A 25,600-nucleotide genomic window follows, 5' to 3' on the forward strand; every position below is an offset into this window, starting at 1 on the left:
ATCAAGCAGGTTCAGGCTACCACCAGCTCTTGGCTAGAAATCTGCCTACTAACTAGTGTCCCTGCTTCTTTCCTATCTCTTGTTTCTCCATACAACCACTAGAATGAGGGCTCATCCCGTCTAAACCCCTTACCACGCTCTTTAAGATCTAGCCCCAGCCCAAGATTATTGGCCCAGGGACTGTGCTAAGTACTTTACTTGGATTAATCTATTTAACCCTATCAATAATCCTATCAGCTGCATACTTTTGATGTCCTCATTTGTGTAGATGCTGTCGATGACCCACCCACCCAGATGCCTTTCATAAGGCTGGTGCACCCACGGCCCAGCTGCTGCAGATGTTGGCTACTAACAGCTCACACCTCCACCTGATTTGAAGGATTGCTTTTGGCTGAGGCATGGCACCTAGCCTCCCCTTCACCCCCTCCTCCTCCTAAGCAGGTAGTCAATGACTAATGCAGGAACATAATAGCCCAGCCCCTCAGCTCTGGGCAGGACAACCTCTGGGGTCCAATCCACACTGCTGAGCGCCCTGCAGGATCAGGCCGAGGCTGAGCTTCTGAAACTCTTCCTCCCCTGCCATATCCTGTTTCCTTACTCCATTACAGAGTTCTCCTAAGAGCACTCCCTCAATAAATCACTTGCCCAAGAATCCCCATCTCAGGCGTTGCTACGAAGGAACTGACCTAAGACACCATTTTACAGAGGAGGAAACATAACAGAGAGAGGTGAAGTGATTTGCCTGAGGTCAAACAGAAAATGTGAAAGCTGAAACATGAGGCCAGACAGTCTGGCTCCCTAACCTGCACTCTTTCCCACCAACCTGTAATGGCCACTCATCCCCTCCAGCCAAGTCAATTCCTATCTCAGGGTCTTTGTATTTTGTATTCTCTCTGTGTTTCCTCTCTCACTGCGGCTTCTTCCTCACTTATGTCAAGATGTTTGGAATATTACCCCTCAGTGAGACCTTTCCTGACCCCGACTATCCTACTTAACAGAACAACACTATTCCCAACTCTGCTTTAGTTTTATTTCTAGCATTTAATACCTAAAATTACATTATGCATATGCATTTGTATGTTTTCTGTCACTCACACTAAAATGAAAATTCCCTGAGGGCAGAAGTGTTGTCTGGCTTATTTTCTGCTATATATCCTCAATGGTTGGTAACATCCCTGGCACAGAGCAGAAGCTCAGTAACTATTTGTTGTTCAATGAGAACAAGTTCTCTTTTCTCAGAACTCTTACAGTGCTTTGTGAAAATCTTCCTGCATGTTCTTAATCTAGAAGTGTACGTATTGCATGCTTACATGTAGAACATGTAGTTATTCTGCAAGCTCGTATGCTCTTAGAGTACAGGAATTATGTTTTATTAATTGGGGGGCACAGAGAAGGCATTCAAATAATGGCACTACCTCTAAAACTCCAAATAACTGCAGCTTCTCTCTGCACATAGCGAGTAATATCAGGATTTCATATGAATTATAGTACAATCCAGAAGTATGAAAAAATACATCACATTTAATTTATAAAGCATTCCTGTGCAAGAGATTATAGTAAGAGAGATTTTATATATATATATATATATATATGTAGTAAGAGATTACAAGAGATTATAGTAAATACAACTAGGTACTTACTTCATCTTTATTTTTAAAACAATGCCATTTTCAAAATATAAAAAATAGACCTATTTTCAAAGAACCATTTAAATATGGCTTTGAAAACTACAATGTTTTATTTACAACAAATAGATGTAATGCACCAGCATTCATAGATGTTTATGATACAGAAAAATATTAATATCCTTTTGGGGTAGGCCTTTATACTTACAGATATTTACAATGACTCATAAAAGTAGAAGGAATAAAGGCCCTTAATGTAATTTATATTTAAGCCTGAATATAAGCAACCAATGTAAATTAATCATTTATTTGGGATTTGGACCTATATATTTGAGAACTGAAGTAGGAAGTTAAAGTTTCTCATTTCCATATAGTTTGCCAACAAACACATCCTAATCATTCCAGTATCTGCATAAGGTGATGTATTAGCAACTCCAATAAGTGATTTATAGCCAAACATGCTAAATGAGGGCTGACATAAGTACGTATACCAAAAGAAATAATAACTGGATCCAGGATTACATTTTAAATTACGGCAGAGCCTCTGGAAATAAAATTAGTGATGGAATGACAACAGATGTCAGATATTTCTCAAATTAAGGGAAGTACATCTCAAATTTCTCTACTTAGTGCATTCCAACTGAATTAAAACTAAAGCACATTTATAGTGGATCTTTTTCTCACCCATATTTCCCAGTTCTCTAAAATGGTCTGGATTTGGGCAACACCTTTTCCAGCAAATCCTTAAAATTTAATTTACTCTTGAAACAGCAATGACATTCTTTTAAGAAGCCATTTTCTTGCTATTGCACAGAGGTCGACCTTAAAGCCAATTCAGGCAAGTAAGTTTAGAAAAAGCAGCACATTCATCTAATCCACTTAGCAAATGCTGCAAATCAGCTTCTACTAGAATAATGAAATGGAGAAATCTGTGATACTCTCCACTTGATGTCAGTTTTACCGTTGTGTTGATGGCAGCCATTTCAGGCAGAGGTAGCCAAGTCCCATACATATGGGGAAGGCAAAAAGCAGAAAAACATTGCGAAGACTTAGCAGTTCTTTAACTTCTAATCATTATAGACCAATTTCGATTATGAGCCACGTTGCTGTGCAGTGTTCTTCTGAGTTTTACATATCAAACACAAAGAAGCATGTTGCTGCCTTGGGCAGATGTACTGGAATTATCTTCTTTTAGCTTACTTTTTCTTTTCTCTAAGGTCAACTAAAAAATGCGAGACATTTTCATATACCACAAAGGTAATACAGCAGGCTGGAGTCACTCTAATCAAATTGGGGGCAATTCCTTTGTAAAATCCACCGATGCCTTCTTTCCTTTAGAGGGACAAATAGAAATAAACTTATTAATTTCCTGCATAACTAGCCCGAACATACAAAAGTTTAACTGACACAGGGCACAGAGCCAGCAGTCAAACCTATGATTTAAAGTCCATGTTTTCAATGTCCTGAAGTAAGGTAGTTTATGAGCCATTTGTGGGGTCTTATAATCCTTTTGTGGACTCAGGAAGGAAGGGCAGGGACACCCCAAAACTGAAAAGTGCTTTAATGATAACCATCTTTCAAATGCCTTTAAATGTATGAACATGCAGGAGTATTAACTGATCTAGGAGGCATTAAAAATCTCATAGCTCATATAAATGCTGGACAACACCAAATACAGCATACATAAAAATAAAACTATTTCCTTAATGCCTAGAATAGGAATATAGCATTGAAGCTTGTCACTTAGGTTCTCAATAAATATTTACTGAATTGAACTAAATTAAAACGTTCTAAATATTCTACTCTGGACTTTTAGAATTAGAAAGAAATATGAGGATGTCTACCTATAACAGTTTACTTCCATACTGAAGAACAACCATCTCTTCCATACATGGAGACAAATATTTGCAAAAGTTATGGTGCCTGTAGCAGGTGTGGGGCATTCTTAACTGTATTAAACTAGGTTTTTTATGACTTCCCATATTCAATGCCATTCAAATATTTTCTAACACCTACATTTTGTTTTATTAATTTGTTAAACCACTTTCACAGATCTCATTTGATTTTTATAACAACCTTTGTCAGCCTAGACATTCTGATTTTACAAATGAAAAATTAAGCCTCAGAGAGATTAAGTCCATGGTCCTATATGTAGGAAATGGGAAAGCAAGGCCCACCAGCTGTGTTTTCACCATAGCACAACAGCCTTTTCTATAAAACTAATGTCAACTGGACAGTTTAAAATTTGCAAGGTACCTCCTAAGAGCCACTTTTATATACCAAACGCTCTCACCTCCATGTCTTTGTGATTACATCCAATACACCCTCGTAAAACATATGCTGATCCTGAAGACGAGCTCTCACAACTTGATATGGGTACGTTGCTGCTACAGCAAATACTTTAGATAGTGCTGCAACAGATATATATTCTACTGTGCTCTAAAATGACAACACAAAACAATGTTTTTCTTCAGACAAGATTTCTTTAAAAATAGAAAAGTAAAAATTATATAGGAAAACAAACACTTAAATGGATCTGTAAGTGAAAAATTCTGTTTTCCCTCAACACAAGCTCTGTGCAATTAAGGGGTACTATTTTTAACATCTGTGTGTCATTAGCCTATAAAATATTTAACTATAAATTAAATTAGTGGTACACTCAGTACTCATTATCACAGCAATACTACCAAAGTAAATGTGACAAAATTTCCATCTATTAAATGGCCATAAAAGTAAATGGTACCTTTTTTCCAAGAATCATCTTACCAATTGGGCTTCTGGCAATCTATTGATATGCTGGTTGTATTTCAACTTCAACAATTCATATGCCATAAATTGAAGGGCACCATGTGACGTTCCAAACAGCCCAGGAACAAATCCCTAAAAGGGAACGATTTAAAAAAAAAAGCTAAACTAAGCAAGTTCCCAAGGGACCACGGCTTCCCGGGAGAGGAGTAAAGAATGGGTGACCTTCATGTGTGACTCAGCGAGATGGTTATTTGACAAAGTTTTAGACAGTCCTTCTCACACCCACCAGTCTCAGGATGATATGTCTTATGGTAATGAGGATAAAGAGCTTTAAGTACAATTTCAACACTGTAAACTAGCTTCCAGTTTTCATTAAATTGTTTCTTGCCTAAGTTTGTCTTCTTTTTAGAACTGACTACAGGTCATTCAGAACTCAAACAATAAAGCCAAGGGAAATTACAATGGTCAGTTATTCAAAATATATTGATAATAATTCATTACCTTATATAATCCACGCACACCTTCATATTTATATATTTTCACAAGTGTATCAAACATTCCTTTATATTGTCGCTGTGGGGAGTTAACAACACCATCATACTGTAACATAAGGCGAGTTTTTGTTACCCATAATGGGTTTGTAATGCAGAGGGTCATGGCTCCTAAAATCAGATTAAATAAGAATACTCAGCACACAGGAAACTTTCTCATTTATGACAATAAAATTAAGAACAGTCCATTCACATAAGGAACGGGGTTGCCCAGGGGCTGTACCTACAACAGTGAGATGTGGGCTCTCAGGCACAGTAAAAGGGTAGACATAGTTTTTGGTAGTTATAAAAAGTTCCTCATGTGATTACTGAGAGGCCAATTAAAAGGGAGATAGAAATGTGAAACACTTTCCCTTTGAGGGGTGAGAACAGCAAAGATGTCCTGGCTCCTGAACAGTGTAGAGAACAGATGCAAGTCCTGAGAGCAAACTCTGAGAAGGAGGTACAGATACTGAGGAGCAGGACAGAGTATAACCCAGAGGGGCTGAAGATTAGGGAAAAGGACCAGGAATTCAGCACTTCAATAATCTGTGCATGTGCCCACATACATCCACCCCAACTTTACCACGATCTTCCTCAAATCTGTTCAAAGTAGCTACTATACCTCAAAAATTAAAGAACTACGTAATGTAATACACATTTTACATTCTTAAAAGTGACAATTTTGTAAAACAAATTCTGGTTAAGTTTCTCATTTGTTGAATTTCCTACATAGTCCTTTATTCAATGAATATTTATTAAGTCTTGTTGTGATTCAGGTCTCTGCTAGGGGCTGGGTATTCAGTAAACAAGGTATCAAAGTATGAGCTATAATTTGTTTTCCCCTTCTGAATATTATACATACATGAATATTATACAAACACGAGGCAATTAAACAAGGCTACTAAATTGTCTAATTTGAAAACTGAAATTATACTTTAACTGAAGAAACACTATACTGAATCCTCTTAAACTATTAGGGATTCATAACTTTTCTAAATTTTACTTCCCTTTGTGACAAATAAAATTGTTCAGATTGATACAGAATAATCAATAAGAATACCTGCTTTCTAAGAAATTTCACACGATAACTGATTAGCATAGTTAGATGAGCATATTTAAACTCTGGTGTTCAAAGGAAAAGCGGCAAATAAAATAAAAAACAAAAGTGAAAATCAAGTTGGAAGTTGACGCTTTATGTTTCACACACTGCCTTACCAGCTTCAGCAGCTGAGACGAGGTATTCTGTTGCTTCTAAACGGTCAGCTCTTCCTTCTGTCTTATAAGATTTGATGGCATTGTAACTAAAAGAATTAAACATGAGCAGTTTGATAAATATTTGAATAGATGTCATAAAGCAGTAAAGTCTGTTTTGAAATGTGTGTAACTTAACAACAGCACCCCAAAAGTAAAAGTCAATGCATAATGCAACCAAAGAATGAGACCTCTTCAAGAACAGATTTGCTGGAAATGGTTTACTGTAAGACTATACCACCCCTCCCCCTAAATGTATATGGCTAGCAATACATATGTAACATATTTTAATCACACATTCATCAATTAATGAAAAGGACAGACAGGAAAACTGGGAGGGGGAAGGGTGGTGTAGTAATTGGGCAGACAAAAGGAAAAAAAAGGCTCCTGACAAATATGCGCTCCACGGCTATGTTCAGGGACTACGGTTGGCAATTCTGATAGATAAAACACTCAATGGATCCTTCCTAGCAGAGTGACAAGGACTGTAAGCAGCACACAAGTAATCATAAAAAGGCAATACAGACATCATCCTAAGAGATTCAGAAACTATGACTGAGATTACTGAAGGCTTTGTGTACGGAGTGGCATTGAGCTGGTATGGAGAGACAGGAACAGTTTCAATAGGGAAACAGATGAGTACGAACAAAAGATATAAAAAGGGTGGATGGGAAGACAAAAGTTTAGCCACACTGAAAGGGCAGAATGACATTTGGGCTTTATTTGGCAGAAAATAGAGAGCCACTAAATGTTTCTCAGCAGGGGAGTCCAATCAGCCTATTCTAACTTCAATTTCCACTTTCTACTTGGAAGAAGACAGCTAAATAAATCCTTCCAAACTTTACCAATACCATTCTACCATGAAACAAGCATATTGTTTTATTGTAAGAAATTCTCATCACATAAACCTTATATTCACATGGTTTTGTCCTTAAAAACTCTTTGGAGAAGCTATACAACTCTGAAATTCATAATAGAATAAGTTTTATACATATAGTTTCATCCATCTAAGTATGTCTTAGAACTGAAAATAAGAAAAATATTTAAGCAATACTAAAGCTGAATTTTATTTTGCTTTCACTTAAATATTTTAAGATTGAGGGGGCTGGCCCCGTGGCCGAGTGGTTAAGTTCAAGTGCTCCGCTGCAGGTGGCCCAGTGTTTCGTTGGTTCGAATCCTGGGCGCGGACATGGCACTGCTCATCAAACCACGCTGAAGCAGCGTCCCACATGCCACAACTAGCAGGACTCACAATGAAGAATATACAACTATGTACCAGGGGGCTTTGGGGAGAAAAAGGAAAAAATAAAATCTTAAAAAAAAAAAAAAGTATTCTTTCTATTAAAAAAACATTTTAAGATTGACTTGGATACTTTATGACAAAATAAAATATATGACACAAAAGAGAAAAAGGCAAATAAAACAGGTATTAATATTTTCCTAAAAAATGCTATCTATTAAAACAAAGAAGGGCTGGCCCAGTGGCATAGTGGTTAAGTTCACGTGCTCCACTTCAGTGGCCTGGAGTTTGCCAGTTCGGATCCTAGGCACGGACCTACATACCACTCATTAAGCCCTGCTGTGACAGCATCCCACATAGAAGGACTGGAAAGACTTACAACTAGGATATACAACTAGGTACTGGGGCTTTAGGGAGAAAAAAAAAAAAGAGGAAGACTGGCAACAGATGTTAGCTCAGGGCCAATCTCCTCCTTTGCCGCCCCCAAAAAAACCCCAAAGAAAAGCCTCCCCATTATGGATTCAGTTTCAAATATCAGAGACATGCTCTGGGCAGCAGGTGCTCCTCCACTGAAGTGTGATGATGCTTTGTTCCTTTGTACACTCGGTAAGTTGAATGTGCCTGCCACAGCTGCTTTCTGTGGCTCCTTCAGTAAGAATGCAATAGCTGTTATTTCAAATGATGATGATACCCGACAGGTCAAAGAGTTAGGAAATGAATGAGCTAAGAAGATGATGGAGCAGGTCAAACAAGAGGTAAGAAGGACCATGTCTCAAACTCTTTCAGCCATGCACTGGCCTTTGTGTTCTCAACAGGGATCTCCTGTGGTACATGTTCTTATGAGGACCCCAAGATCTGTCCTCTTCTGCTTTTCCAACTTCATTATGAATCAAATGTATTTTGTTAGGGCATCTTCCCGAATTCATCTCACAGAAATGGCTTCTCCAAGACTGTTTCTCCATCTCATCTTTTCACTTTTTTCCTATTAAGACCTTCCTTCCGGACCAAATGCCTCTGATAATAGCTGACAGAGAATGAAATAAGACATTTCTGACCCTTCCAATTCAGAGAACTGAAATCTTGCCTCATCAACTGCTATGTAAAAAAATCACTAAAACCAAAAATTCCTTTTACTCAATACTGTAGTCTCCCAGATCTACTCACAAGAAAAAGTAGAGGCCCCAGGATAAACCAGCACCCCACACATTTGGGGTTACTCCTTGGTAAAGTCCCCGTAGTCCATCAAGTTTCCAAATGGTGGTCAAGCAATGCAAAATTCCTTTATATTTCGGTCTCAGTTCCAATCCATCACTCACTGCAATAAAGGATACAAAAAGTTAGGTGAGAACAAAGTTCTAGTTCTGAATCACACATAAACATAGATATCACAAAATCGGTCATATTAAGGAGATAAAGTCAGAATAAAACCATTTTTAGGTAGAGAAAATTATTTTCCAGGGTTATTTAATATTTCAAAATTAATATATTCATGAATTTACCCAAGTTTTAAGTGCTTTGAACACCCTCAATAAAAACCTCCTGCCACGTGAGGAGTGGCAGGAAAGAAAACATGGAGGATAGCGTAAACTTTTTTCCTTGAAATTCTCTTTCTACCCTCCCCACCAACCAAAATCAGAAGAGAAAAACTATCCTTCCCTTCCACTGCTTTCTTACTCTCAAAAGTTTTAAATTAATAAAATAAGGTAAAGTGAAAACTAAGTTACATTATATACATGTTATGTTTCTTAAGGGAAATTGAAATCTGTTTTGGAAATTTAAGAGGTAACACTTAATTGACTAAATAACTTTAAACTTCTATTTCACAAAAGACTCTACAAGTAAGACATTGAAAAAAAGATATTTGTAGTATAGAGTTAATATATCTAATATACAAGAAGTATCTGCAAATCAATAAGAAAACAACAAACAGCCCCTAAGAAAAATGGGCAAATTATATGAACCGTCAATTCACAGAAAAATACACATAGCCAAGAAGCATTAAAAAGATGTTCAACTTCATGGATAAAATACAAATTCAAGTAAGGCAGCTTTTTTTTTGCCTTCCAGATTGAAAACAATTTTACAGTTTGTTAATACCCAGTGTTGGTGAGGGTGTAGGGAAATAGGTACTTTCATGCCCTTTTTGAGAGTTTAACAGTATCTAATAAAAATTTAAATGTAATTATCCTTTGACCCAGCAGTTCCATTTCTAAGAATATACCCTATAGGAATATTAGCCCCAATCTACAAAGATGCACATAGAAAGATGTTCACTGTAGCATCTTCTGTGGCAGGAAAAGCGAAACCAATCTCAATATCCATCAATAGGGAAATGTTTAAAAACAAATTGTGATACATCTATAATATGGACTACTCTAGACATTTTAAAATATTGAGATACGTAGAAAAATGTCCGATTTCACTAAAATGCATATACTAGTTTGTTTTTTTTTTTCCGAGGAAGATCAGCCCTGAGCTAACATCTGCCACCAATCCTCCTCTTTTTGCTGAGGAAGACTGGCCCTGAGCTAACATCTGTGCCCATCTTCCTCTACTTTATATGTGGGACGCCTACCACAGCATGGCTTGTGAAGCAGTGCCACGTCTGCACCCAGGATCTGAACGGGCAAACTCTGCGCCACCAAAGTGGAACGTGCGCACTTAACCGCTGAGCCACCAGGCCAGCCCCTATACTAGTTTATTTTTAAATCATCCTCTACAACTACATATGTATTTTTTATATATGTTAGGGTATGCCTAGAAAAAGGAGTGGACTGAAACACTCCATATGGTTAATAGTAGCTACCCACAGGGAATGAGATTAGCAGAGGGTGGTTGGAGGCACAGAATGATAGAGACAACTCAACAATACAAATTAGAGGATGTAAACAAAGATGACACAGTACTTTTGTAATAAAATAAAACAAAGCAGCCCTAGGGAAAAGATTTTTAAATTTCAATTTATTTCTGTTATCCCTCACCTAAGAACATTTTCAGATGCTTTACATCTGCAACTGAAATAAACAGAATAACATTTAAAAACCTTTTCTCAAGCAATAAATATTAAACTAGCATACAATCATTAAAAATGGCTTTTAGGGGGCCAGTCCCATGGCCTACTGGTTAAGTTTGGTGCACTCCGCTTTGGTGGCCTGGGTTTGGTTCCTGGGCACAGACCTACACCACTCTTCAGCAGCCACGTTGAGGCAGCAACCCACATACAGAACAAAGGAAGACTGACTGGCACAGATGTCAGTTCAGGGCGAATCTTCCTCAAGCAAAAAGAGGAAGATTGGCAGTGGACGTTGGCTCAGGGAGAATCTTCTTCAGCAAAGAGAAGAAAAATTTGGCTTTTTAAAAAGCAAAACGTCTATACCGTAGAAATTTTACAAAATATAGAAAGGAATAAAGAAGAAGATAAAAATTACCCACAAAGCCACCACTCAGAGATGACTGCCCTTATTGTGGCATATTTCCTTTCTTTTTAGTCTGTGGATATAAATCGCAGTTCTCTATCTCTAGACCAGAGCTTTTTGTTGATCTTCAGATCTACATAGATATATGCAGCTAACAAAAGTTGTAGCTAGATATTTTGCTTGAACATATCCAAAACTGAACTACTTTTCTCCATCTCTTCCAAAGCTGTTCTTATTGTAGTGTTGTGGATGGATCAATATATGGCACTACCATCCACACAGAGGCTCAAGTCAGAAAACTGGGGACCATCCATGAATCCTCCTTCATCCACATCCTCTTATCAACTAAAAAGTCCTTTTGACTCTGCATCACAAATCTTTCCTGGACCTGTTCACATTACTCAGTTCGCACGATCACTATCCTACTTCAGGACACCATCATTTCTCAAGTAGCAAGAGAATTTAAATTAGTCTTCTTGCCTCCACTTTTGCTGCTCAGCCCCTGACTCCCTCCTCCCCCCAACTTATTACACTGCAGGTTGAGTAATCTTCCCAGAAACAGGCACCTCAAAAGCGACTTACCTACTTAAAACTGTTCTATAGCCCGTAGGCTAAAGAACATAGTCCTTAATACAGTACAGAAGACCCTCCATCACGCACGTCGGCCAAGAGCCTCAGTATCCTGTCTATTCTCTCCCTGCATTCAATGATGCTGCCTCACTGAACTTCCTGCGAAGCACCTGGCTCACTGAAGTCTACACTTTAAAACACCTGATGCTACGATGTTCAACAACTTTCAGTTCTCATATAGTCTCTGACCCTAAAGCTTATGTAGAGGTTATTCCGTCTGCCAGGAATGTTCTGTCTTCTCATTCACCTACTCCTTCACACAGCTAATTCTGATTCCTCTTTCAGGTCTCAAGTTTAATAATCACTTCCTTTGGGGATTGCTTTCCTATCCCCTAGATGAGGTCAAGTTTGCTTTGGCACCCTATTCTTTCTCTACCATAATAAAACACTTTATTGCAATTACTAGTTTTTTTGTTCAATTATTCTGGCTTCCCAGTAGGAAGACACTCTGTGAGGGCAGAGACTACTACTTCTTCACTGCAATATTTCTACCCCAATCATAGTGCTTTGTACATTGTAGGCTCTCAATAAATATTTGTTCAATTAATATACCCTGAATATCTTCTGTTTTTCTTTCCAGATCCACTGTCCACCCCTCTCTATCACATTCTGCCCCAGAAGCCTGACTTTGCCTTCTAGCTTCTAGCTGAGTTGGACTAGTGGGGAGCCCTAGTAAGAGATCAGAGGGATGGAAGAGAACAGATGCAGGTATTTATCTTCCAGCTCCCTTCCTATGAGGTTGCCTTGGGCAGGCTGTGTTCTTCCACCCAAGGTCACAGTTCCTCTCAAGGTGGCCCTCTACGATTCTCTCCCCTTGTCCTTTGGCTCTTCAGGTGGCAACAGTCTAGACTGTTTCCAGCCCCAGAATACTGCAGTATTCCTTGTGGTTTTCCTATGATCTGCTCACATCTTTGTAAACAGTCCTCGTAAACAACCCCCACACCTAAGAATAATCCTATTTTGAATGTGCCTTCTTTTTCCTACAGGGAAATGGAATGAAAGAGAATGCCAAATTTATAATCTAGATTTTTTTTTTTGAGGAAGGTTAGCCCTGAGCTAACATCTGCTGTCAATCCTCCTCTTTTTGCTGAGGAAGACTGGCCCTGAGCTAACATCCGTGCCCATCTTCCTCTACTTTATATGTCGGATGCCTGTCACAGCATGGCTTGCCAAGTGGTGACTTGTCCGCACCCGGGATCCGAACTGGCGAACCCCGGGCCACTGAAGCGGAACGTACGCACTTAACTTCTGCGCCACCGGGCCGGCCCTATAGTCTAGATTTTTATAAAACTGGCATTTTACTATACTTAGTTTGTACACTGCTTTTCCCCCTACTTAAGAGTATATTGTGGGCATTCCTCTGTTATTAAATAGACTTCCAAAAAGTAAAAGATTTTATAAAAATGATGTGATGGTTTTCTCTCATTGATATCTCATTTGTAGCATCACTCCCCTAGTTGGCATGTGAATTGTTTCTCATTATTTTGCTATTATTAAAAGGTCTCTAGAGAATATGCTGTACAACAATTTGTACAAATTCTTATGTCACTAGAATTAACTATTAGAAGGGGAATTGATATGGGCCAAAAAGGTATAAATTTAAGGTTACAAATACATACTGAAAGTGCCCCCCTGAACGTTTATACAGATTATAGTACACTAGTCATACCAGCATGCCCAGTGCACTGTCCCCTTGCCACTACCTTACTGTGCATAATGGAGCCTGGCAAAGAATCCCTGACTGTTTACCATAGCCAGGCAAAGGGAGAAAAGTCAATTTCCTTCATCATTAACCTGACAGTGTTACACCATGAAACGAGATTAAAGTACACTAGGCTTTGTCAGAAGAACTGAGTTTGATATCCAATTTCCCTATTTAGCTATACAGTCTTAATCTTTCTGAGCTTCAGCATCCTCATGTATAAAACAGGGATAAATATCACCTACCTCACAGGTTGTTATGAAGTTTATACAAGATAATAAATTTTAAAGCAAGTAACAGAGTGGCTCTCAAAATATGTTTTGCTGTGTACTTTATAAACTTTCTGGTGCTTCCCTTGGATTTTATGTTTCTCATTCTCCTGTGTAAATTTTTTCTTCTAAATACCTTTCATTTTCCTTTCAATAATCTCAAAACACAAATTTTCTCTTGAGGTAAAAAACAAAGCAAACCACACACACAAAAAAAATCTTTGCTTTTCATAGGTAAGAATCAATGATTTCTCTATTATTTTGAGAAGTCACTTAATCATAGGAGTATTAAGTATCTCAGTAATAGGCAACAACATTCCATACTATATACTTCCTTAAAACTATAATCTTATCTACCTTATCATAAAGTTAGGATTAAATCTTTAATTTTGAAAAATATTCATTTGTACATAAATATTATTTTATAAAAAGATAGAAAAACTATTTATTGACTCATCATTGCCAGGCAAAGGGGGAATATAAACATAAGTAGGACACAAACCCTGACACTGAGGAAGACATAATTTTCAAGGGAAAATAAACAAGCAACCACATTACAAAGTTATGAGCACTCTGGTAAAGAAGTGCCATAGGAACACAGAGGAAACACCATGAACGCTGTGTATAGAAGGGAGAGAGGAGAGGCAGCAGGTGATAGGGAAAGTGGGAGAGAAGATGCTAGGGCAGAGCCTTGAAGATTGATCAGAAACTTGTCTGTGGGAAACGGAGAGAAAGGTTTACCTCTAGACAAGTGCAACAGCTGGAGCAAACACATGGAAGCATCAGAGTGCCTGGCACTTTTGGGGAGTACACTGGGGATTTGGTATAGCTGAAGCGTACAGCTGGTGGAGAGAAGGACTTGGTAGGAAATTAGGCAAGAAAGAAGGGCAAGAGCCTGTTAGGGACTGAATTGTTTCCCTCCCAAATTCATGTGTTGAAGCCCTAAACAGTGCCTCCGTATCAGTTAAGCTTCTGGAAGAGAACTACAATCTCAGCAGGGGCTTTCTCACCTCCAGTGCAATCTGTTTGGATCCCCATCCATTACAGCAAGTGCTCTAGTTAAAGACCTCCAAGTGCACTTTAGGAGTCCTCTCTTTCCTACTAACCCTTGAGCAGCACCTGACACTGTTTACCTCCTAAAACACTCTTCTTTGGGCTAGTTTCACACCACACTCTCCTGATTTTCCTCTTACTTCTTTGGCCACTAAATTTCCTTTGCAGCCTCCTTCTCTGCTGCCCATTCTTTAAATGTTGATTTTTATAGGCAATCTTAGCTGCAATCACCACCCCTGTGCTACGGTTTCTACATCTTTAGCCCTGATCTCATTCCTAGCATCTAGACCTGGCCTCCATTTTTACATGGCATAAAAGATGTGTCAACCTGGCAGCTTCTTAACTTTCTGGAATCATTCTCATTTCCACCTCTAGCATTTTACCCTTTAGCTATACCAGACTACTCACTTACGGTTTCACACTGACAGCATATGTTATGGAATCACACTTCCTGGGTTTGAATCCCAATTCTAATACTTAACTGTGCGACCCTGAGACAGTTACTTGATTACTCTGCGCCTGAGTTTTCTCATCCATAAAATGAGAAAAATAATAGAACTCTAAAAATCACAAAGGGTTAAATGAGTTAATACATATAAAGCCCTTAAAATCATGTCTGGCACATAGCAAGTATTAGTTTATTTATGCTACTGGGTCTTGCAATACTATATACATACAAAACTTGCCATTCCTGTTACCGGACTCTACATTTTGGTTCCTCAATCAACTTATGGATTATTGGGTTTTCAGGTTATTTTCGAAAATTACTATTTTTACACCTGATTCACATTCTTCTTTGTTGGGGCTCTGTCTCTCTTATCATTCTTGATGACTTAAAATTACATCTTAAAGTTAGAAGGGGCCTCAACAATCACCTCATCTGACGTTTCCACACAATACAGAAATATCTTCTAACTTCTGTCATCCAACCTCTGAACCACTTCCAGTCATCACCAGTTTCATTTCTGAGCACCACCACTTTGCCAGGCCAAACTCTGCTTCTCTGTAATTTCTGCCCAACCTCTGTTTGCCCTTTAGATCAACCCTCAATAAGGCAGCTTCCTTTCCCACATGGCAGCTTTCTCAATACCTTAAGTAACCTCCTACCCCTGCACTAAACTAATTTCTCCAGTCACTTCTCACGTGAAATGATTGCTAATCTTTCTACCACTCTGGATACCTTCAAGTTCCAATTTATACCTGAATTCACTGAAATGTTCCAGGTTACGTTTAACGGTACATTCAAGACTAACACCTCCTGTTATGAGATATTACAATTTTATTACAAGGGCTTAAATTTTATGAAAGCACAAAAATTACAGCATTAATGCTGACGGCCAATCAACTATTTTGATTTCAGTTACTCATCTTCCTAAACTTCCCTCTTTCCTATGACCATTTCACAGCCGCACTTTATTATTACAAAGTCCTGCTTTGACTCCTAGATCTTTAATTTTGTCCTCCCACCCAATCTCAATCACTTTATCTGTCACCTTAGTCCTCCTGGTCTCCTAACACTCTCCTCATTTCATTAACATTGCCAATCTTCTCAGGTACCAAGAATTCCCTTTCTTCAGGCACGGTGTGCTTCACAGCATTGTCTTAAACTCATTACGCCAACGACACTATTCCTCAATGATCATCTCAACTGTCACCTCTTCTGCTCCTGGACAAAATGCTCAAGGGAGACACCAAGTCATACAGGCCTGCACTTGCAGCCAAGTCCAGAATTCTTTTCTTCATGTTCAAGATGCTGTATACTAGAGATTCCTAGAGGTAGTATGGTCAGTGCTTAAGTGCCAGAAGGTTCTAGGGTCAGACCACTTGGGTTCAAATCCCAGATCTACCTTTACAAACTTGTGACTTGGGCCAGTTACTCAATTTCTATTATCCCCATCTGTATAACTGGGATAATAAATTCACAGGTTTGTTCAGAGTAGTAAATGAGATAATGCATATACAGCTCTTAGTGCATTGCCTTGCTCCTAGTAAATGCATCGTAATTTTTATTTGTGCATGCATCATAAACTCCACGGAAATTATATGCCTTTGTGGGTTTTCTTCCAGGGAATAATTTTTGCTGATTTTTCCTTCATAGGAAAATCCTTCCTTCTTGCGTCCTCTCTGGCTGTCAAAATATTGCTCCTTCTTTGGGGAACCTCAAGATCTAATGCAACCTTTACAGGCACAGATACATCTGGCCATCAGCAATTTATAATTTTCTTGATGCTCCACCACTACTCATATTTTGGTGTTTGGATTTATTCCATTTTGCCCTTCATTTTATGTTATCTAGAATTACGTTTTATATGACTAAGTCTCAAGCCCCAATTAAAACTGTAAGTTCCCTGAGGACAAGAACTTTGTTTAGGTTCTTCTGTACCCCATACAGCAGTCTACAAACATTACAAGAACAAGATCTATCAGGTGAATAGAATTAATCTGACTCCTTAAGAATAAACCACTTCTCCAGAGCTAATTTTCAAGGCAGAACTTAACTTGTAGCAATAAGAAAAGCAAAATGGTAGAAAACAGTTTACAAGTAAAATGATCAAAGACCTTCTTCAACACTATCCTTTCCAGAACTTACTGTTGAGTTTCACTTCTAAAGTACTTTAATTTTAGTATACTTAATTCACTTAACTCAATGCACTTAATTCGATAAACCTAAATAAAAAACAAAATAATATTTGGATTCTAGCTACCTATTACTTCACAGGACCTTGTACCACACTATAGACGCCAAAATACAAGAGAATCCCATCCCAAACCTATTCCTAACTACCTGCTGAAGATTACACCTACCCAAGCACTTGCCTTTTCCCCTTGGCCGTGCTGCCAAACACGTGGCTACCCTAAGATTTCAAAGTACCTCCAAGGGTGAATGCTTTGCACGTGTGAGGGCTGAGCCCTAAAGTGTGACAATCTTTTTTATTTTACAAATCAGGCTCTGAGTCCCACAGTCTACACCAATAACGACTTGTCTCAGACTTTTCTCTCCATCCCTTAAAATGGGGAACGGGGGTGACGGCGGCCACACCCTTTCACCAGGCTCCCTTCCCTCAAATCTAGTTCCAGGTGTGCCCGGAAAGACAGCATCTTCTTCAATGCTCGCTTGGCAGTGTGAAGACGCAGAGGAGAGCAAGGCTTCCTTTTGCGTCTTTATCCCCCAATTCGGGGTGACAGCAAGAAGGAACCCAGGGTCTGAGCGGGCTCTTACCGGCGAAGCGGATCTTCACCAGGTCAAGAGGATGCAGCGCGAGGTTGGACAGGACGCCGCCGCTCACGCCCGCCACCAAGTTCTCGTACCGGACGTGGCGGAATACCGTGCTCCACGCCGACGACCCGGACGCCGACTGGCCCTGGCCCGTCATAGGCTCGGGGCCCGCAGACACCACCGCGCCTAGGGCGGCGGAGGTGGGACGAGATGCAGTGGCCGCCACCGTGGCGACGGTCGCCGCTCTGAAGCAGAACCGCGGGGCGCGAGCCCACTTCCGGGACCGGTGCGCGGCCTCAGACGCCGGGGCACAGGAACGGAGCGGAGACCGCGGCGCAGAAGGGGCGTGAGAGCAGCGCAGGCGTAGGGCACGCCGGCGGAGAGCGCGGAGGCGGGGCGTCCGCCGCCGCCGAGTCCCCGCCTGCCTGGCCCGCCGCGGTAGCCGGCACCGGCAGAGGGACGTGCACGGGAGAGCACCGCTGAACAACCGCCCCCAGGCAACCTTTGTCCGCAAAACTATGAAGCGCCGCAAGGTCCAACTGAAGCGGCCGGTTTCCACACCGTGGAAGTCACGTGACAGGAAGCAGCCTAGAAGAAGCGGAAGTGGCATGTGCCGGAGGAGGCGGAAGTAACCCAAGCCCAGAGAGAAAGGCTCGTGGAATCGGGGAGAGCTGACAGCCAAGATGAAGGTAAAGATGCTGAGCCGGAACCCGGACAACTATGTCCGCGAAACCAAGCTGGATTTACAGAGAGGTGAGACAAGTTGGGAGGGAGGCCGCCAGCCTTGGGTCTGGCCTCAGCTTCCACTGAGTAAAGCTGCGGGGAGACTGGCACTTCAGTCTCGTTCTTTCCCTGTTCATTTCGCCAAGGCAGACTTTGGTAGATAAGGCCGTTGCGGGACTGGGTAGTGGACTTCTCTTCAGGTCCTTTTTCTAAGAACTTGCCCTAGTGGTAAATGGAAAAGTTAGCTCTCTGGGGAATGCTTCCGCCTCCTGGCTTCCAGGTGCTGCTCTCTCATTGTTCTTGGATTCCTCTTGTGGAAAAGCGGAACTTGAATGAGCCAAACTCATATTTTGAAGGATTTAACAATGAAATAGGCTTCTTTAAGCCTTCCTGCTGCTCTAACTTGTGGCCACTTTACCACTTAAAATTACATACTTCTAGATGTGGGAAGAGACATAGGTGAAACCTAAAGCCGTCAGTTTTCTCTTATCAACAGTTGAAATTGAGAATGGATAAAATGAAATTGAGTTTTATTTATCCTTACTAGTCTATTCCCCTATTAACATGTTGACTGCTTGTGAATTAAAGCTTGTGATATCTAAAATGACGAGGGACCAACCATATGTGAACAGAGTATTCTGAATGAAGAGTATAAGAAGTTCAAAGGCCTTAAGGCAAGGATGAACTTAAGGCATAAAAGAAGGGTCAAGTTATCGGAGTTTGAGTAAAGGATGAGTGATAGAAGATGAGGCTGGAACAGTATTTCGCTATTTTGATTGAGTAGTAGAGGTTGTCAACATATGTGTGAGCATTGCTAAGGAGTAAATATATGGCCTCTACTCAAAACATGTTTACAGGTTAACTAACAAGACAGTAAAGTTTCTAAAATATGAATTAGGTTATGTCGCTTGAACTTGACATCATCCCTACTCCTTGAACCTGGTCCCATCTTCTCTGGTTTCACCAGTCGATGCTTTACCCGCAAACAGCTTGCATTTGCCCTTGCGAATCTCAGTGCATTTCAGACATTTTCTTTCAGGCGTCCTGTGGCACACACCTTTACCAATTTCTCTCCATCCTCTGGGAAGCTTTTTCTGGACAATAATTTTTCCATACTTATCCCCTGCAGATACCCTCCACCCCCATTTAAGCATCCTTCTTCTATGCTTTATCACATATTTTTACACTAACATCAGAGTGCTTATCTTACTGTCTCATGGTTATTATTTTGATTATCAGTCTTTCCCATCAGACAGCTTACAGAGGGGAAGAATCGTGTCTATTTCTATATACACTGTGTTTAGACAGCACCTGGCACATGGTAGGAGCTTCATAAATGTCTGTGTGAAGGAATGAGTGAGTGATTGACTCGTCATAGAATCTCAATGTTAGGTTATTAGTTATCTGATCTTGTTAAGGGTCTTATTTTCTATAACATCTACCAATTTCTTTATACTTTCTGATGGAAGTGTTAATGGATAGCAAAATGGAAAAATAGAAGTATTGGAGCTCTGTTAAACGTAAAATTAGAAAGACGTTTGTTATCTTCCTTTGTCCTTTCATTCTTATCTTGGTTAGGTGATATTTCCTTGTAAATTTTGTGCAGTATTCAGATATTTATTTGAGTATTCTGATTTGTAAAACCAAGTTGGGCATCTGGGAATCTGTATTTTTAAAACTCCTTTGGCACTTCTGACACAGCTGGTTAACATACAGATCTGTGAGAACAGCCTACATAAATATATGTCATAAGTTTGTTAGCTGTGATATCCTCATATTCTTGTGGCATATGGCGGGTGCTCCATATATATTTATTGAATGTCTCTTGTTGACTGTATGAATTTAGAGGGGAGCATGATTGTGGTGATTTGAAAAGCTTTATAGAAGACACGAGATTTAAACTGGATATTTTTAAAGGATTCATAGGGTTTAAATAGGATGAATATTGGAGTACATTCTTGGTAGAAGAAATGGCTTCTGCAAGGGCTCAAGAGTCGGAAATTGCAAGGCAGTTTTAGATGACAGTGACTAACCAGTTTGGCTGGAGCTAAGTTTCAGAACGTACTACTTGAAGCTGAAGAGGTAGGTTGACATCAGATTGTGGAAGACCAGAAAGGAGCTTGAACATCCTTGCATTGGTCAGAGGTCTCTAAAATGAAGAGGCTGTCAATTGCAGAATGGAAAAAAACAATGAATACTTCAATTTATGTTTCTTATATTAAGAAATAATCTTTACTTTCATAAAACTTGCATTGCTACTGACATCCTCATTTTAGCTATACATTAAATACATAGTCACAGGCTTTCTGTGGTACTTGAGGTATCCCGAGAAAAGAGTGGAGGGTTGACAAAGGTGTGCCTGCTTCTGCCTTCAGAATATTGCAGCATATTACAGTTGACATTTGTTGGGGAATTCTGTTATTTCAAATAATAGAATCTTTATAATAATTTGTAAGGTTAAGGAGATGGACCATGAAAATCTTTTTTCCTGCAGAGATAATATCGTTGTAAAGTTCTTAGAAGAGCTGTGGAACGTAACCATGAATTAAGCATTTTTAAAATTAGCTAAACTTTTTGTGGCTATGAAGACTGGGTAGAAGTTTTTATTTTAAAAATAAAAAATATGTTAACTTGCTACTTTAAGGTCCATTTTAATGATGAGTGGTAAGTGAGGAAGTGATTAGTTTTCAAAAAATCTTGTATGGAGAGATCATTTTGAAACTGTATTTGGAAATGTTTCCATCATTTAAAAATTTTTGTACTGAAAATGATGAAAGTGTCATGTGTAAGAATTCATTTTTGCCAATATAAAAAAATTGGTAAAGAAAATGATCTACTTTGTTTATTTTTTCATTTTAATGAAAAAATACTTTTCATGTTGATAATTTTAATGTTAAAATTATTATTATTATTTTTAAAGATTTTATTTTTCATTTTTTCCCCAAAGCCCCCCGGTACATAGCTGTGTATTTTTAGTTGTGGGTCCTTCCACTTGTGGCCTGTGGGATGCCACCTCAGCATGGCCTGATGAGCAGTGCCATGTCCGCGCCCTGGATCCGAACCAGTAAAACCTTGGGCTGCTGAAGTGGAGCATGCGAACTTAACCACTCGGTCACAGGGCTGGCCCCAAGGTTAAAATTATTAAAATGCCAAATAGTTATAAGAACAGTTATTGACATCAGAGTAGATGGAAATTTTCTAGACATACTTCAGAAATAACCTTTGCAAAACTGGTAGATGGGACTGAAAATTAAATATACTATACATAGCCAACTCTTGTATTCTCTTTGGATCTACTTGTACGGGCAGTCCTAACTTTTTACGCTATTAAGTGAACCACTTCCACTCTTCGAGAGGTTTACAGCGACTGAAGTCACGTGTTACCTCAAAACCATGCAAAACGGGAAATTGGTTTCAGTATGCCTGTGGTCCCAATGACATGGTACTGTGCACAAGTGAGTTCTGCCTGTGTCTTTTTCAGCTATGATATCGCTTAAAACCAAAGATTGAAATAAACTAAAGTTGAAACCTTTGAATCACTCTATCATATTGTTAAATTGAGTTTTTTTTTTTAAACAAGCATCTTTAGTCATGTGTTGTCACTAAATAAATATATGTATGTTGAGGGAGAGAAGCCTGCTCAAAAACTCTGTTACTAATGGGGCACACAATCAAAGGAGTTTGCAGACTACCACTATAGGGAACCTTTGAAAGTTTTTGACCGTGGGAGTGACATGTAAAAAAGCTGTGTTTTAGGATGATTAATCTGATAATAGTGTAAACTGCCACCAAATAGAGTAGGATGGTATTACAGTAGTCTAAGTATAAAGTAATAAGGTCCAGAACTAAGTTATAGAAGTAGGAAAAGAAAGGGAAGAATAAATAAGTATTTTGAAGACAACAGAAGTAGGACTTAAAGTTTTGGCATTGGGGAATGTGGAAGATGGAATACGTAAGAATGACTAACGTTTGAACTTGATTGAATGTGAGATGTAGTACCGTTAACAGGGAGTGAGAAAGAAGAGACAGCAGGCTAAAGGCATGGGGTAAGAAGATGCATTTACTTTTAGACATTGAGGGTTTTTTAGACATGTGAGTTTAGAATTATTTCCTAGCATAATTATTAACTGAGACAAGATGTTTGGCAGCATAGCATAATAGTTAAGAATATGGGTTCTGGAGCCAGACTACCTTGGTTTGAATCTGGCTCCATCACTTCATAGGCAGATTGCCTCTCTGTGCCTCAGTTTCCCCATCTATAATGTGGAAGATAGTAATAGAACTTAACCCAGAGGGTGCTGTGGAGTTCAAATGAGTTAATATAAGGTATTTGGAACAGTGCCCAGCACATGGTAGACTCTCTGTGTTTTTTAAGTAAGTAAATAAACATGGAAAGTACTCGATAAATAGTAGCTGTAATCATAACCACCACATTGTGTGCCTGTCAGTGCAGTACTACTGTTAGCACTGGAGATTGATAGTGTTCCCTGCCCCACAGGAGCTTAGAGTTCAGTCAGGCAAACGTGTATTGTGCCCTTGTTTTGTGCTAGGCGCTCTGCTAGGCATGAGGAGTACAAATGAAGAATGTAGCGGAAGCCCTGCCCGTGAAAGCTTACAACCCTGTTGAAGAGTGTAGTAGGACATAGAAAAGGAAAAGTCGTATGTATATATCAAGTCTCCTTATTTTGCAAGATGTGTGCATTCTATGATTTTCTGGTAATTTTGGAAAGGTTTCTGGACAAAAGGTCTTCTACTATTTTTTTTTTTTTAAGATTTTATTTTTCCTTTTTTTCTCCCCACACCTCCCTCCACCCCGGTACATAGTTGTGTATTTTAGTTGTGGTATGTGAGATGCCGCCTCAGCATGGTTTGATGAGCGGTGCCATGTCCACGCCCAGGATCCAAACTGGCGAAAACCTGGGCTACTGAAGCGGAGCTCGCGAACTTAACCACTCAGCCACCAGGCCAGCTCCCAGGTTTTCTACTTTTGTATTCTTCACAGTTTTAGGAATAGAACAGCGTCTCTAATAAAGGGTTATTTAATAAGAAATTGAATGATAAGCTGAGGAAGAACACAGGAAATATTAAATGTGAATTATTTTGCTAAGAGGAGTCATTCTTATTTCAGTTCCAAGAAACTATGATCCTACCTTACATCCTTTTGAGGTCCCACGAGAATACATGAGAGCTTTAAATGCTACCAAACTGGAACGAGTATTTGCAAAGCCATTCCTTGCTTCCCTGGATGGTCACCGAGATGGAGTCAATTGCTTGGCAAAGCATCCAAAGAGCCTGGCTACTGTCCTTTCTGGGGCATGTGATGGAGAGGCAAGTGTCATTCTAAACATTGATCTTTTAAACTAAAAATATGTATATTAGAAATGTTCTTCCTTTAGTTTTGAGTTGCTGTGGGTTTTAATTGGTTTGATTTCATTTTTCTGTCTTGTTTGCTTTTAATTTCAAAACTAAATTCTGTTTGAATTAATAACTTTAATTTCTTATCTAAACCTAAGAAATTAAAAATGTAGTAGCCTAAGGCTCAATTTGACCGTAAATAATAAGTTATGTTTACAGTAAAGATATTTTAACTGTGAGGTGTTTGCACAGAGAATGTTGTTAATGATTCAACACTTAATTATTTCCCACTCTAGCAAGGAAAGAAAGCTTTGAAACACTTTAAACTAGAATCAATAGATATTTAACAGATTGAATTTTCTGCTTGTTGATATACTTATCCATATGCATTGCATTATTTTAATTCAGAGGGTTTTGTTTTTAGCTGTCTGGTAGGGAGATTCGTAGGCTTTTGAGTGTTGAATTTATTTTTCTTGCAATGTGCTATTCTGGCGCCTGAATATTTTATATTTGTAGTTCACTGAAATTTCCTGGTATGCTTTATCATAGGTTAGAATTTGGAACTTGACTAAACGAAAATGTATCCGTGCACTACAAGCCCATGAAGGTTTTGTACGAGGAATATGCACTCGCTTTTGTGGGACTTCTTTTTTTACTGTAAGTATAACGCAATTAAGTCATTAACTCTTTTCAACATGTGTAGGACTGAGCTAGTTGAATATTTTCTGAGTTCATTTATTTGTTCCAGGGCCCTTTTGGAATTTCACAATGCAAAATAACTTACTAAAACCCTGAAAAGTACTAGTTTTCTTTATGTAATCTAGCTTTCCTGATACTTTTTGATTTTTTTATAAAAATTACTTAACGTATTATTGAACTAATATTTATAGAACACTGAGAAGTGGGATTAATGCAAAATGAGGCTAGAAAGGTATTTTGGCTTACTCTGAAGGATTTTCAGTGCTAAGGATGAATAATTTGTACTTCATTTGTTAGGTAGTATTAAATCATTGAAGGATTTGTGTGTGTATGTGTGGTAAAATATACATAACATAAAATTTATCCTTCTAACCATTTGTAAATGTACATTTTAGTGGCATTAAGCATGTTCACGTTGTTATGCAACCATTACTACTATCCATCTCCAGAACTTTTTCATCTTCCCAACTGAAATTCTGTACCCATTGTACAGTAACTCCTTGCTCCCCTCTGCCCCCAGCCCCTGTTAACCACTGTCCTACTTTCTGTCTCTATGGATTTTGACCATTGTAGGTACCCATAGAAGTGGAATCATGTAATATTTACCCTTTTGTGTCTGACTTATTTTACTTAGCATAGTGTTCTCAAGGTTCATCCAGGTTGTAGCATGTGTCAGGATTTCTGTCATTTTTGAGACTGAATAATAATCCATATGTATATTCCGTATTTTGTTTATGCATTCAGCTATCAATGGACTTTTGAGTTCTTTTCCACCTTTTGACTTTTGTGAATAATTCTCCTATGAACATTGGTGTACAAATATCTGTTCGAGTGCATTGAAAGTTTTTTAACAGGAATGACAGAATCTAAACTGTGCTTTGAGACGATTAATTTGACAGCAGTAAGTGATCAGTTTGGAGGCTATTTTAATAATATGAATAAGCAGTAATAAGAGTCAACACTGGAGAGTGAAATTGTGGAAAGCAGTTCTTAGGTTTAAAAACATTTTGGAGGTTTGATAGGCTTGACAACTGAGGCGTGCCTAGGAAGATAGTGGTTCCTATCACAGAAATGAGGAAGTCAGGAGTATCAGCAAGTTTAGGAGAGAGTGGGAATGGGAAGGGTATGGTGTGATGAGC

The 25,600-nt window shown here is 39.0% G+C and overlaps 2 protein-coding genes across 2 annotated transcripts in view; one reads left to right on the plus strand and one right to left on the minus strand.

Annotated features, from left to right (window-relative positions):
• Positions 1-1,614: 1,614 nt before the first annotated feature.
• SLC25A32 (solute carrier family 25 member 32) lies at positions 1,615-18,294 on the minus strand. The gene is made up of 7 exons (XM_014827168.3): positions 17,688-18,294; positions 8,562-8,712; positions 6,122-6,207; positions 4,875-5,035; positions 4,392-4,505; positions 3,919-4,064; positions 1,615-2,957 (listed from the first exon to the last, which is right to left on the minus strand). Exons 1-7 carry the CDS (start codon positions 18,292-18,294, stop codon positions 2,822-2,824), a joined length of 1,401 nt encoding a protein of 466 aa, XP_014682654.1. The 3' UTR covers positions 1,615-2,821.
• A 6-nt stretch (positions 18,295-18,300) lies between these two features.
• The window catches only part of DCAF13 (DDB1 and CUL4 associated factor 13), a 30,454-nt gene continuing 23,154 nt past the window's right edge, over positions 18,301-25,600 (plus strand). The window contains exons 1-3 of the mRNA XM_014827363.3: positions 18,301-18,437; positions 23,536-23,735; positions 24,312-24,419. Coding sequence (XP_014682849.1) covers positions 18,368-18,437; positions 23,536-23,735; positions 24,312-24,419 — 378 coding nt within the window. The 5' untranslated portion in view covers positions 18,301-18,367. The remainder of the gene's footprint in view (positions 18,438-23,535; positions 23,736-24,311; positions 24,420-25,600) is intronic.

Source organism: Equus asinus, chromosome 12 (assembly GCF_041296235.1).
Source record: "Equus asinus isolate D_3611 breed Donkey chromosome 12, EquAss-T2T_v2, whole genome shotgun sequence".
Classification (NCBI taxonomy): Eukaryota; Metazoa; Chordata; class Mammalia; order Perissodactyla; family Equidae; genus Equus; species Equus asinus.